This window comes from Camelus bactrianus, chromosome 6 (assembly GCF_048773025.1).
Source record: "Camelus bactrianus isolate YW-2024 breed Bactrian camel chromosome 6, ASM4877302v1, whole genome shotgun sequence".
In the NCBI taxonomy this organism is placed as follows: domain Eukaryota; kingdom Metazoa; phylum Chordata; class Mammalia; order Artiodactyla; family Camelidae; genus Camelus; species Camelus bactrianus.
In genome coordinates, this window is record NC_133544.1 from 46934576 (window position 1) to 46949298 (window position 14723).

The 14723-nt window shown below is 34.6% G+C and overlaps 1 protein-coding gene across 2 annotated transcripts in view; it reads right to left on the reverse strand.

The window, feature by feature from the left end:
* The window catches only part of FANCM (FA complementation group M), a 71785-nt gene that overhangs the window by 47474 nt on the left and 9588 nt on the right, over positions 1-14723 (reverse strand). For both annotated transcript variants that reach the window (XM_045504319.2, XM_010967005.3), the window contains exons 5-11: positions 12927-13058; positions 11001-11133; positions 10427-10552; positions 9798-9884; positions 7149-7333; positions 3769-3975; positions 1983-2196 (exon numbers count right to left, since the gene is read on the reverse strand). In XM_045504319.2, the coding sequence (XP_045360275.2) occupies positions 1983-2196; positions 3769-3975; positions 7149-7333; positions 9798-9884; positions 10427-10552; positions 11001-11133; positions 12927-13058 (1084 nt within the window). The remainder of the gene's footprint in view (positions 1-1982; positions 2197-3768; positions 3976-7148; positions 7334-9797; positions 9885-10426; positions 10553-11000; positions 11134-12926; positions 13059-14723) is intronic.

Genomic DNA, 14723 nt, shown 5'->3' on the forward strand with positions numbered 1-14723 from the left:
GCATATTCCTGTTACATGGACTTGCATTAGGTTTAATAGGCACATTTTTGCACTGATTAATGGCTCTGAGTTAAGGGAAAGAACATTAACAAATTTAAGTGAATCCAAAGCAGGTGACTAGAAGGGAAAGAACTTTGAAACTTCATAGTATGAAACCAGTTGAGAGGTACTATCTTCAAATATATAAAGAACTGCCACCTAGGTGAACCAAGGATCAAAACCATTCTTTGTATCTAGAAGCTGTGCACAAAGGAAGTCCCCTACCATTTCAGTAAACAAAGGATGTTGGGGCCGTCAAGCCAACAGCCACTGCAGCTGCCCTGAGAGGGGTTCAGTATAGAGAAAACCAGGATACTGGCCCCAGATAGTTAAGATGCATATCAAAGGAATAATTTCAATAAGCCCAATTCTTGCATCTTCCCATCACAGAAAAGCACTAAAATCATTAACTTGAAATGTCTGTTTTTTGTGATTAGCAGTAATCTTTTGATGTTACACTGAATGGGTTTTTTTCCCCCAGCAAAAACTCCTATATACCCTGGCTCCTCCCCTACCTCTTTGGAACAGTCCCTCAGAGCTATATGAGAGGCTGCCTTCCTGGGCTGTAGTCCTCAGTAATGCCCCAAATGAATTATTCTCAACTTTTGAGTTTTGTTTTCTTTTTTTCAGTCGACAAACCCAAAACCAAATAAATGAGTATAAGGTTCAGAGACAGGTATTTTTTCAGCAGAAAGACTTTTTCTATATGGACTATTCAACAATGGATGAACCCTCATAAAAGAATATAATTTCCATTACAGAGATGTTCTGTTGGGGCTGGATATACATTTAACAAGAATGCTGCAGAAAACATTCCTACCTTGATAGGCAATTGGTCAGATGACCCCCAAGGTTTCTCCCAAATCTTAGACTCTAACTACATTATTTTATGATTCTTTAAAGCCTTCCTTAAAGATAAGCAAAATTCAAAAGAAAAACTTTTTGTTTCTCATTTTTATAGTGCTAATGTTTTAAGGTATTTTCTTGCTATCACCAAAATCTCTGTATTCTTAAGCTCTCATACTCTGCTCCCTGGCGCCAAAGTATTTGTTTCTCACTGACTTAATATCACCAATAACTTAGTCTAACTTCACCACTATCTGGTGTAATGATAAATTAAAAAAAAAAAAATCTCTCCTTTGCACAAAGGGAAAGAAACCACTCCCCCTCCCTTTCTAGGAGCAATTCTAGCTACACCTAATGTTTGTAATCCTTTCTTTAACCCTTTGATACGTATGCAAATCTTTGTAAAGGCAAAGCTAGCCTCTAGCCAGCTTTTCAACCAGAAATGATTTCTTAAGGATAGAGGAACCACCTCTTTGAAGTATAAACATCAAGGAAGATAGTGTCCCTATCTCCTAGACACCAGGGAGAGTAGCCCTGACATTTTCTCTGAGCTGTCCCTATCTACTTGTCATAGAGACAGAAGTTTTATTATTTCTTTGGATGAAGTGCAACTAGCTAACACAAATGGATACGTCAATTACCAGGGGAATTTGGAGTGAAATAAGAAAGAACATACAGCAAATGGTGCTACCCTCTTATATGAGGACAAGTTACTGTTAATCTTAAGAATGTGTATGTAAAGGATTTGTAACTGCTTGGGAGAATGAATAGGATAGAATTTCTTTCTGTCTTTGTATTGTCTTAGTGGATGGATTACAATGTACATTGTAATACAGTTTAATGCTTATTCAATAATAAAATGATTTTTCTTTTCTACAATTGTAAAGAAGATTCTCTAGGTTGATAGGATATTTAAAATTTTCCCAACACTGGGTTTCTATCACTCTGTACTGTCAGTGTCTCCTTCCCTTTGCCACATGAATAATCTCTTAACCTTTCCAAAGGGGACACCCATAACATCCTAAATGTATCAATATATGTCCTGCTAACTAACAAGAGAACAAATGTATGTCTCAAGTGCAGAATTTTTTATTTACCATTCCTATGGGAAAAGATAGATGACTTTCGCTGCAAATTCCGAGAAGGCTTCTCTGGTTCAAAGACACCATGAGTGATGAACATCTTATGTAATTGTGGGTTGATTCCATCAGGAACCATTCGTGGACTTCCTTGGTAAAAATGAAGGACCTGCTTGTTACCTGAAATAGCTTTATAAATACTTCTTTTGTTGGACTGACTTTGATTATAAGTCTGCAAAAACAAATAAATGTCATATTACATTATTTCTGTAATAATCACTTAGCCATTACAGGCAATTATTATATTAGTCTGAGTTTATTCTAAACAGTAAAATAAACTCTGATCCACTTAAATACTTGGAGGATAAAATATCTGTTGTCTTAAATTTGAAGCCTGTTCAATTAACTCGATGAAAATCATTTCAAAATTTATTATTATAAAAGCTTACCTTCAAAAAAAAAAAGCTTACCTTAGTAAATAACTATACTGTACAAAGGAGATCTATCTTTTCTTTAGTATCTACTGTCTTTGAATAAGGCTGGTATTTACATATAAGTGTAAATTGCTTTTTGAATACTATTCCGGTATTTCAGCTTGTTCATCTCTCTACATGCCAGTTTTCTTTACTGTGTGTAAGAAAACTATTAGTACTCCGCTTACGTGGTTGTTGACAGGACTAAATAAAATAATGCAATTGAAGCACCTGGAACATTGTCCAGCCCAGAGTACGTACTCACTAAATGAAGACTGTTATGACTATTTAACAGATAAGAAAACTAACACCCCAAAAGAACAGTTAAACGATTTCCCTATGATAATACAATTAGTTAGAGCCAATTCCACTCAGTGATAATACAGACTTTTAAAAGCAACAGACATCTCATTTATTGGGATCATTTTATAGATAAACTGGATGTTACATAAGAATATGCTTATCATATGAAAAGTATTAGGTAAAAAGAATTCGGTAAAAAGAATTTTTTCAGGATGATTCTTAAAGGATTTATAAAATATTTTAAATCAAATTTTTAAAACTATCATAATTAATGAAAAAGTCTTTACTTGGTATAAAATGTGAAACTATTTACTTGGCCACAGAAAGAGTCACACTGAGTTACAAAAGTTAGTTAATACTTTAGTGTGTCACAAAACAATATTATGTACTACATCATATTTAGGAAGCCCTGTCACCCAAGATTACAGCAAAGTATGAACATAATTCAAATCCTTTATCACTTAGAATAGGCATCAGCAAACTTTTCCATAAAGAGCCAGAAGGTAAATATTTCAGGGTTTGCAAGCCACACATTATCTCTGGCTGATATTCTTGTTGGTTGGTTGGTTGGCTAATTGATTGATTTAGGCAACTCTTAAAATGTAAAAAACCATTCTCAGCTTCACTGTAGTAAAAAACAAACAACCAACAACAACAACAACAACAACAACAACAAGAAAACAATTTTAAAAACCCTAAACTAAATACAAAAAAAGGGCCTTAGGAGCATAGAGAAATAGTAAGAAAGAATAATACATATTGATTTTGGTATCTAGGTGCCTATAAATTAATACTGAAGTACAAAAATGTGTTTCTTTATATGGATAAAAATTATAAAACTGAATCCAGTCAAAAATTCTCCCAATTACAAGAAAAGAGTAGGCAGAATTTAACACAAAAGGAAATAAAAATCAATCACAATCACCTACAGATTGTTTGGACTCTGAATGTTAATAGGTTGATATTTGTCTTTAGGCTCTATTTCTCAGATTTCAAAGATCAAATTACATTTCTACAAGTCTACTTACACGTTCTTCTCGTCCTTCTGCAAGGATAACAACAATCCTGCCTTGACGTTTGCGGCCAGTTCTACCCATTCGTTGTACAAGACGAATTGGGCTCTTCTGGGCATCAAAACATATTATAAGATCAACTTCTCCTATATCCAAACCTTCCTCCCCAACACAAGTAGAAACCAATGTATTGTAACCACCGCTACGAAATTGTTTCACTACCTGAAATTAAAATGATTTAAAATTAAGTAGATGCAAGCATAAGAGAATAGCAGATCAAAGCATACTTTTTCCATTTGCCCCAAAATGCTGAAACCAGATTAAAAATCAGCACCCAGGATACCATCGAATAGGAAAAGAAGCAGCCAAATGGCAATACAAGCCAAAAGAGATGGTGGTAAAATACAAAGGGCACTCCTAATTCCTTTGCTTTAATAATGGTTGTGATTCTAAAAGGGCTGGTTAACAATTTACACATAGATGACAGTATTTTTAACATCACTAAAAAGAGCATAAGGCAGGTAAAATAGCCCAGAGCAATTAGTGCTATTATCATATCATAGACCTAAATTTGTAAGTAAATTTAACAATAATAGTAAGTTTAATAGTTAAACTATTGTTAGCTTAAAGTAAGAATGTTTTATTACTCCTAGAATTCACATCTTACTTTTTGTATTGTCATTCTGGTGAAGGGGAGCAGAATATGCCACCCCAAAATATGACTGTAGGTGTTTAGAACATGCTGCCCCAAACTATGCTGCTTTGATATATTGATTATTTTGAGCTGCAGGCTTCCTATCAGCATATCGTTATACAGCTCAACACGAAACAAACAAAAACGACTTCCATCTCTGCTGTCTTTTACAGTAAAAATCCATGAAAAACGTATATACTTGCTATCTTCAGCTCTTCTCAGTGGTGGTTTGTCTCACCATTCCACTGAAAATCTTTTCAAGGTCATTTGCCATCTCACCTCTTAATCAGATAGTCAATTCGCAGTTATTATCTTATATGACCTACCAGCAACATTTATACATGTCATCACTTCCTCCTCCTCATTTGGCCCCAAAATACCACACTCTCCCATGCTTTCTCCTATTTCACTAGCTACTTATTCTGGTTCCCCAGGGCTCAGTCTTTGGACATCTCTATCTTCATTCAGCCACCTGGTAATTTTATCCATTCTCATCCATTCTCATCTATATGATGATTCCCAGCTATATATTTCCATTAATCCCTGAACCCATGAACTCAAGACTTAAATATTCAATTGTTTATTCAACACCTCTGTTTGATGTTTATAACAGTGTTACTCAAAGTGCAGTCCATCTACTATTTATTACTGATGCTGGTACTGGTTCACAAACCATTTATTACTGACTGACAAGACCAGAATAATTAAGACTAAAGGTTTAGAAACTTGACAGTTATTCTACATTTGTTGACTCTAATAATAAAAAAAAATTTAGGCAAGAACTTTGTTTTTCATTAATTTTACTTTTCTAGTTATTCAGTTTTACTGTAATGTTCAGAGGTATCTCTCTGTAACATACTAGGAGGAAATAAACTGGTCCTCCATCAGTTTTTTCGTTGCTGTTTTTATTTTTTCAATTGAAGTATACTCAGTTACAATGTGTCAGTTTATGGTATACAGCATCTCCATCAGTTTTGACAGTTTGAAAACCACTAATCTCAGAGGCAGGCCAAAGTTAGCTTGTCTAAAACCAAGCTAAAATTCTCTACAAAACTTGACTTTCCTGTGGTCTTACCAATCTTAGTTAACAGCCACTCTTTTCAGTCGGTCAGGCCGAAAACCTTGGAGTCAGCCTTCACACTGCCTTATCACATTCTACTCTAAGTTGCCAATAAGTGCTGTCAGCTTGACCTTCAAAATATATCCAGATACCAACCATTTTCTCATACCTTCCCTGCTAAAACTCTAGTCCAAGCCACCGTCATCTTCAGCTTGAAGTACTGTAGTAAGTCTTCCAATTCTTCCTGTTTCCACCCTTAGCCCCTGTGGTTTATTCTTAAGATAGCAGCCAATATGATCCTTTCAAAATATCAATCAGGCCATGACCCTCCTCTGCTCCAAATTATTCCCATCCAACTCAGAGTGAAAACCAAAGTCATTAAAATGGAAATGACCTACAAGGCCCTAAAGAATCTGGTCCCCCAACTTTCTCTCTGAATTCATCACCTGTTTCTAAGCAAATGAATAGTTCAATTACAACTACTTGCATGAAAGCTTATTTCAGAATAAAAGTGCTGTTATGAAAGTAACTATGTATAGGAGTAATAAAAAGGGTTGTTACCCTGGCCTACATTAAAATATTATTGATAAAAGTGAGTAAAAGACAAAGTCAATAAAATCTATGTTTCTTATTGTAACTGACAAACTCAGGAAATGACTTTAGGTAATAATGAAATTGGTAAGAGACCAGGTTGGGTTCTATGAGTATTTCAAAATGCTTGACCTCCTAGGCAAAAATCCACTTCTTTTTTCATTCATATATAAATGCTAACATCAGTAATAATTACCCACTAGATGCTGAACCCTTTAAAGTACTTATTAGACTTGAGATAGGGAAAAGTGTTACATCCAGACTCAGGAAAACGTCTTAGACTCTCTCTGCCAGATCCTGTCTGCTTAAACAGACTCTTCTGAGTGCAGTGAGGACTGGTAAAATCTATTAATGTTGACAGAATCAAGAAAGTATCTTTCATAATGAATTAGACATTAAAGACATGCCTAATTGTCAGAGGTTACTCAAGTGTAGACCTATAGCTAATCTGCAAAAACCTGTATATGGTTTATAAAATCGAGTCTAAAATTTCCAAAAAAACATATCATAGTAATCAGAAAATGTATGACCTCTATTCAGAGTATACAGCTACCTTAGATACCACCATGGTTTCTTTCCTCTGACCATATTTTTAAGTTAAGATTTTTAAATAACAAAAAAAAAAAAAAGTGATAAGCTCATTATTTGTTTGGAATAAATAATTAAAGTGACTTAAATAAATAGTAAACACGGATTGAAGGCTCTACAGTATGGTTTCATTTAATGCTTACAATAGCTCTGTGAAGTATGCTTACAGATAAGAAAACCTGAGGCCAGGAAGTAAAGAATTTCCAAGTGGAAGAGCCAGGATTCCAACCTACATAGTATGATTCCAGGGCCTTTCTGCTTAACCATACTTCAAAAAGAAAGTTTCAAAACCACAAAAAAAATACTTTTTTGGACTTTCAAAATATACCTAGTTTTATTTACATATTTACTGTAAAATTATCTTTATGATGTAGCCAACTGACCAGTGAGTTAAAACAGAAAAGGTCTAAGTGCAAAGCTAATCAATTTTATTTTAATAATCATCATCTCCAGAATAATTACCTCCAGTTGCTCCTTCTGGGTAAAACCCTTCATGCTTTTCCCTGAGGCATGGCCAACAAAAGTCATGACTCTAATAACTGGCTGATGCTGTAAAAGCATTTCTGCAATTTCTTGAACACTATCTCGAAATGAAGAGAAGATCATAACTCTGGTCTCATCACATTTCTTTTCAGACCTGTTTTGAGCTATATAAAAAAAAATACTTTAATTACAACTTTTTAAAAAGCACACAGATAAGAACTAGTTGAACAGATAAGCCTGAAACTTTATACTAAGGAATGACAATTCTTTCAAAAAAATAATTTCAGGCATCTTAAACCTTTGCTGGTATCCTCCTACCTTTTCTAATAATCTTAATAAACTTGGCTCCCTATCTCTCATTGGCTGTCATAAAATAAAACCCTAAACAAATCAAATAAAAATTACCTCTGACCAGTCCTTCAGTTCATGCATGATGCCTGCTATTCCCCTTTACCTTTTAAATCAGCAGCACAGGACTGCAGAGCTCCCACTGCTTTTGTAAATCTTCCCTTTCCTTTCTGCTCACTAAAGGCACTCTCTTACTGCAGGCCATAATATTCTGTCCTCAAATTACTGACACTTTCAGATTCTCCAAGGAAAGCTGCAGAATATAGCCTACAGTCAATCACCAGCCTGCTCCCAATGTCTGTCTGCCTCTTGAGAGGCAGAAGAATGCATGAGTAAGAACATGATTTGAAGGCTGGGCCATTCACTCTCTTTAAGCTTTAGTTTATTCATATCTAAAATGGACTGAGGTAAAGATTAAATGAAATAGTAAATATAAAGTATGTAGACTTGCATTTAGCAATTGGTTAGTAATTGCAAGTTGTGCGGGGCTTTTTGTTGTATTTGTTTTCTTTTGTTTTTAACATTGTACGGGATGACTTTGACAATCCTTCTTTGTTAAATATGACTCATATTATATCAATCATCATGTGTATGCCAGGGATTACACCAGAATTTGTATATTAATTTAGTTTTTATAGCAACCCTATGACTTAAATGACTTAGTACATACAAAGTTAATGTTCAGTACATAGGGAAAAAGAGCTGCCATTGCAAGGAAAATTATTCCAGATTAAACCTTTGAATCTCCATAGCATCAAGCCTCTACATCTGACCAGCTCTTGATCAATAGCTATTTTCAGTGCAAAGCTATCTCCTTCAACCAGCCACAGCCTGCCTTACTATCTTCATTCCACTAAAGCTCCTCTACCAAAGTCATCAATAACTTCTATGTTGCCAAATTCAGTGGATGCTTTTTGGTTCACCTGACCATACTTCTCACAGTCTACTCCTTCCTATTGAAATAGTCTCTTCCCTCAGTGTCTCTGATACTTCACTTGTCTGGTTTCTTTCTCAATCTCCTTTGTGGCATTTCTCCCTCTGAACTCTAAACACTGGTATTCTGCAGGACTAATTCTGGACCCACTCTTGTCTCTATAAATTGTATTCCTGGTGATATGATCACATCCACTCCTGAAACTTTAAATACTGCCTTTATGATGGTAACTCCAAAATTTATGCAGATATACGTAAACAGATAAAAATAGCACAGACCATTCTCCTAAGATTCAGATTCACTTATCCAACGCCTACACATCCCCACTTACATGTCTCAAAAGCATCCTAACATTTGCTTTTTCTCCTCTATGTTGTTCTTAATTTTCTCTTTGTTCATGCATTCATCTGGAAATACACACAGACATACCCTTAACCCAATGATTCCTTTTATTTTCTCATACCCTATGTCCAAACCATCAACAAATATTGTTGGCTCCAACATCAAAATATATTTAGAATCTTCTATAACCACTTCTCATCACTACTACTGACTTGGTACAAGCTACCATCATGTTATCATCTTAGACTATTACAACAGCATCCTAATTGGTCAATGTCTACTTTCCACAAAACTACCAGAGTAATCTTTTTAAAATGTGAATGCAAGTCAGATCACATCACTCTGCTGCTTTGAATGCCTCTGGTTTCACAAAGCCCAAGCATTCATAGAATAAAATCCAAAGTCTTGACTTGACCTACAAACTCTGTGTGATCTTGCCCCTGGCTACCTCTCCAACCTCTGCCTATACCACTCATCCTCATTACACTACTCCAGCCAAACTGGTTTGGTTACTTAATCTCACCAAGCACTCTACTGCCTCAAGGCCTTTGAATCTGCTATTCTCTCTGCCTGGAATGATCCTCTTAACAGAAATCCACAAGGCTTGCTGCCTTATTTCATCAGGTAACAGCTGAAATATTACCCTGCAGAGAGGCTTTCTCTAAAACCCTATATAAAACAGCCTCCTTCATGACTCTATTTCCTTACCTAGTTTACTTCTCCCTACCATTATATTATGTATTGTTTTACAATCTGCTTCCCTTATATTGCCCCAGACTGACTTTTCTTTTTCACATAATACCTATTCTTATTCCTACCATCCCTCTGTCCTATATCCTCCAAAAATTTTTTAGCTTTTTTATATTCATTATAAAAATCAATATGAAATAATGAATAATTGAAAGCCCACCTTCTCCATAAGAAATGTTAGCACAAACTAATGAGTCAGAGTTTTAGCTTTTTCAATAACTTTGCTTGCTTTGAGGCTATTAAATATGACCTACCATTCCATGACTTGAAGTGTTCAACTACAACTTCTTCTAATTTCTTTAATTTTGGATGACTATAGCAGAATTTTTTATCTTCATCTCCTGGGGGGTAAAGAAAAAAACAAAAGAAAGCAAAACAAAAAATAAAACATTTTTCTGTATTTTTCCATATTGAATTACATTACTGTATTTTAATTATCCTTTTCAAAATGGATTTGTGAAAACTTGCTTTTTTCTCTTTATTTAAACATTAAGTAGCACCTGAGTAGCCCATAAGCCTTACTATAAAATAAACTTTAAATTTTTATGAAAATTTCATACTGTGAAAGAATCCAACTGGGAATCAACAACAAAGTAGAAGGGAAAAAGTCATTTAGTTAAGCTATAAATCAGTTTTTGGTAGCTTTGAGAATTTTCACTACCAGGAACAACTACTACTAACTTCTACTATATATTTAAAGTTTACAAACTACCTGAATGTGTATTTATCCTAAATTAAAGAATAAAATCTGTTAACATTTAAGAGATCCATTGCTACAGAAATTAAAGTAGATATAAATAGACATGTGGATTAGTGGAGCAAAAGTTTAAAATTAACCTTGATAAAGAGGAAACAATATAAAATTTTAAAAGAAAAACCAGACCTTTTTGGATAGCAGAGATGCCACTTGCCGAAGAACTACGTGTATGTGCAAATATGCACTCTAGATGATTATAGAGTTTCATGAAGGCCTCATTTCTGCTAAGTTCATTTTTAGCCCGAGTCATTCCTTCAGAAATTAAGAAAATATTTTCCCAATAAATAAATTTAATAGAAAAACAAATCAAAGATATTATTTATTTAAAAGAAATTAAACTTTAGCAAGGAAAGGAAGTTTTTTCAAATTTAAAAATGAAAACCAGCAAATTTTTCCAGTTCCACATTCGTAGGTATTAATAACTGGGCTTGCTTTTTTCCAGCAATTTATCAGAATCAAAGAAACATGGGCTGGCACCTTGATCTTGGACTTCCTAGCCTCCAGAACTGTGACAAATATATCAAACGTATGTGTGTTATTTAAGCCAAAAAAGGAAAAAGAAACAAACATGGCCGTTTGTTACATAACTATTTCATTGTTTTTTTTTAAAACGATCACCTAAGTAACCCAAAGATCAATATATATCTTTAACCAAAATAATACATGTCAGCATTTCTTTAAATAACTTCATATAATTTACCTTTAGTTCCATCCATAATTCCACAAAGGAAGAAGTATAATGATCTCATTCCCATTTGCTGCAATAATTCATAACCATGGTATAAACTAATACAAATAGCAAACTCTCCTTCGATTATGCCTTGTTGCATTCCCTGGAAAAACAAGCATATATCAAATTTACACAGAGAAAGAAATGAGGATACATGTTCCATGTAGAACTTAATTGGTTCATAAACTGACTGTACCTCAATAAAAAATTAAAAAAAAATTTTTTAAAGAACTTAATTGGTTCTATTAAATGTCATAAGATGTTGGTATGGAAGGGTGTCAATTTATTTTCCATATAAAATCGCCCCTTCATTTTTTTTCTTTTATTCAATAGGAAACTTATTTTTTAAATAATTCTCCTCCTTCATTTATTCTCTTTATCATATGCTGGTTTTCTTTATAGGTAAATTATTAGCAGTATATATAGATTAATTTGGTCTTTCAGAATTATTTAATGAGTACCTACTATATACCAAGCACTGAGCTAGACATTTGGAATACAGAGAAAATAAGTCAGATGTGCCTAGCCTCATGAATCAGGACAAATATGTAATCAAATTGTTTAACATTAACATTTAACACCAAGTATACATTCCATAATAACATCGGACACTGAGCACCAGACACTGCTATAAGCACACTGTTCACACAAACTTATTTAATCTTAACACCTAGGAGGTAGGTACTATTGTTATGCCAATTTTACAGATGTGGAAGCTCATACACGTGGTAAGAAGTAGAAACTGTATTTGAACCCAAGAAACTGGACCTGTGTTCTTGTGATTTTAACTACTACTCTCATGTTCCTTTTATGGAAGCATACAATGGGTGTATCTATACGGTAAGACAGCTTTAAAAGAAGGCCATTGAGAATATATTTTATTTTCCTTTATTAGAGATGAAGACTATTACTCTATACCTAACATTTTTAATAGCATTTAATATCAGTTATAGTCATTTTAAATGCTTCCAGGATAGTGATAAATGCCCTAGTGCTCGCTTTGGCAGCACACATACTAAAATTGGAATGATAGTGAAAAGTGCCCTAAAATGGCACCCTAATGACGTAAAATGGTAAAACAACTTATCTGTAAAACATAAACTCTCATCAGTAAGATCAAGTTCAATGGATTCAGATTTACAATTTTAAGATTCAGTGCACCTTCAACTCCCAGCTGAAATTGTAAAACATTTTATTAAAGTTTAGTGTAATATACTGCAATTTCACAGAAAACTCCCTTTGTGGTTCCCCAGATACTACAGAATAAAGTCTGTATTTCTGATAACATTTAAAGCTACTCCCGTGTGGTCACAAACCAGATTAGCTATCGTAGCTGGCTTCCTCAATCCTTTACCTCAGCCAAATTGGCTTGCTCACTGTCTCCTTCAGACTTTCGTTCAACTGCCTCTGTTCTTTCACACTGCTTTCCCTCTCGGTTCCAAGAATGACTTAGTGCCGTTTTGTGCTTATGAGCATCTCTTTTGACTTTGGACCTAACTTGATGTTTTGTTCCTATCCACCTATTTCTTTTCTATGAAGATTAAAAATAAAAAGCTTCCTGTGATGCTTCCTCCAACCTTGGTATGGAGAATTAATACTAAATGCTATGGGTCTAAAAGTTAGTTAAAATATATCTTCTTAAGACCCTTCAACTTTGCAAAAACATAAATGAGCTAAGAGGCTAATTCTTAGTTAAAAGTTATAAGATAGATTTATCTTAATTCACATCATTAAACTGTATTCCTGCTAGATTTTTTCATTGTTTTATAAACTACATAAATCATACCTGAATTCTTGATGAGATAGTATATACCAAAAAACAATCATTATTTACATTTCATCCTGGCTCTGAGTAAAAATTTAGTCTATCATCAAAAGTTATTTTAAAATACCTACCACAATATTTGGAGATGGGTTTTTCCTAAATTGATCTCTTGCTAGAATTATCTGGTATTTTGTTAGATTGGGGATATCCCTTCTCATCAGAACATTCCTCTGAATCAAAGAACTGGCAAATGCTTCCAAAATCTGCAAATTTCAAAGAAATGTTGTTTAAGTTTTAAAATCCTTTTCCAAATACAATCACTTCCTCACATAATAAAATAGTTATTTATATATTAAATAAAAATTGTCTTAAAATGAATTTTTAAGTAACACAGAAGAGATAATAAAACTTTGAAGTACTTGATATTTATCCCCAGACAACATCATAGGAGAGTCAGCACAACCAATTAAACCAATCTTAAATTATTAGATCCAACTATAATTTAAGAACATAAGTGTTTATTTTTTTTCTGAACTCTCCTCTCCTCCCCTCAGTCTAAGCACAATAAAAGGAGGGCTTTGATGTCTTCTCTGTTGCATCTTCAGTGCCCAAAACAAAGTCTGGTACACAGGTAAATATAGACTGATAACTAAGTCAAAATGCCTTGAGTATATTTAATTTCATTCACTAATTCATTCTTTCAAAAATATTAAGCACTCACTATGTGTCAAGCACTGATCCTGATGCTGGGGACATTGTGCCTGAGACATATGAAGTCTCTGCTTTCATAAAGTTTACATTCAATAGAAGGAAGAAAAGAATAAAGAAATGAACAAAGAAAGAGAATTTCGATTATGATAAATGCATTTAAGAATCTAAAACACAGTAATACTGTAGAGTCTCTGAGGGGAAAGGGGTCAGCAATACATCAGGTGGACCAAGATGAGTTTGGTGGGGGTACTGGGTGGTGAGAAGCAACAGCACTGCCCAGGCCCCTGCAGTCTCATCCCTCTGTCCTGCCCCAGGAGGCAGAGGGGCGGGACCTTGGACTGTGACCTGGCCGGTGCCCTTCCCCTTCCTGGCAGTGGCCCATTTCCCCTTAGCTGGGGATGGACCGCTCTGGGCCAGGGCTGCCTCCAGTAGGGTAGGAGCCCTGCGAGAGTTGGTAGGCCAGGCCAGGCCAGGCATGTCACTACGGGGCCTGCTGCTGCACCAGTGACAGGAGCGGCGCTCTCGAGGGAGAACTGGGCATCCAGGCTCCCAAGGCTCCCCACGTATTCCCTCCACCAAAGACGGTTTCTTTTAAGAGGGAATATTTGACATCTGAATGATGAAGTATGTCTAGCATGAGAAGTTCTGGGGACAGAGCATTCCAGGCAGAGGAAATGGCAAACAAAAGGTCCTGAGTTTGATGCTCCAGTGAAGGAAAAAAAGAGACCAAAAAAGAGAGACCTCCAGATGAAGACCTACTACAGCAATATGTAAATTAACTGTTTGAATTTTTGCCTAAGTTTTATTTCTTAAAATAGAGTTATTTGGGTACATTTTAATCTTTTCACTCTTCCAGCTTTGCTGATGGCATCTGCCTAAAGAAGCACTCTAAAAATATCAACAAAGTTAAATTATTATGTTATTATACAAATTATAATTTTTACATTTTTATAAATGGATTTTAATCCTAACCAAATCTAATAGCATTTATGTGATGGGAAAGACTTTCCCATATCTTAAATTATTAACACTTAAGAGTTTTGTTACAAATAATTTAAAAACAAAAAACAAACCATATTCCTATAAAACGTCTATTTAAGGAAAACATATTAAATAAGGTTAAATGATAGATAAAAATGTTTAGATTATCCACTCCCGCCTTGCAAGCTACTTCAAAACATCACAGATTAAAACAACTATTTTATCTGCTCATGATT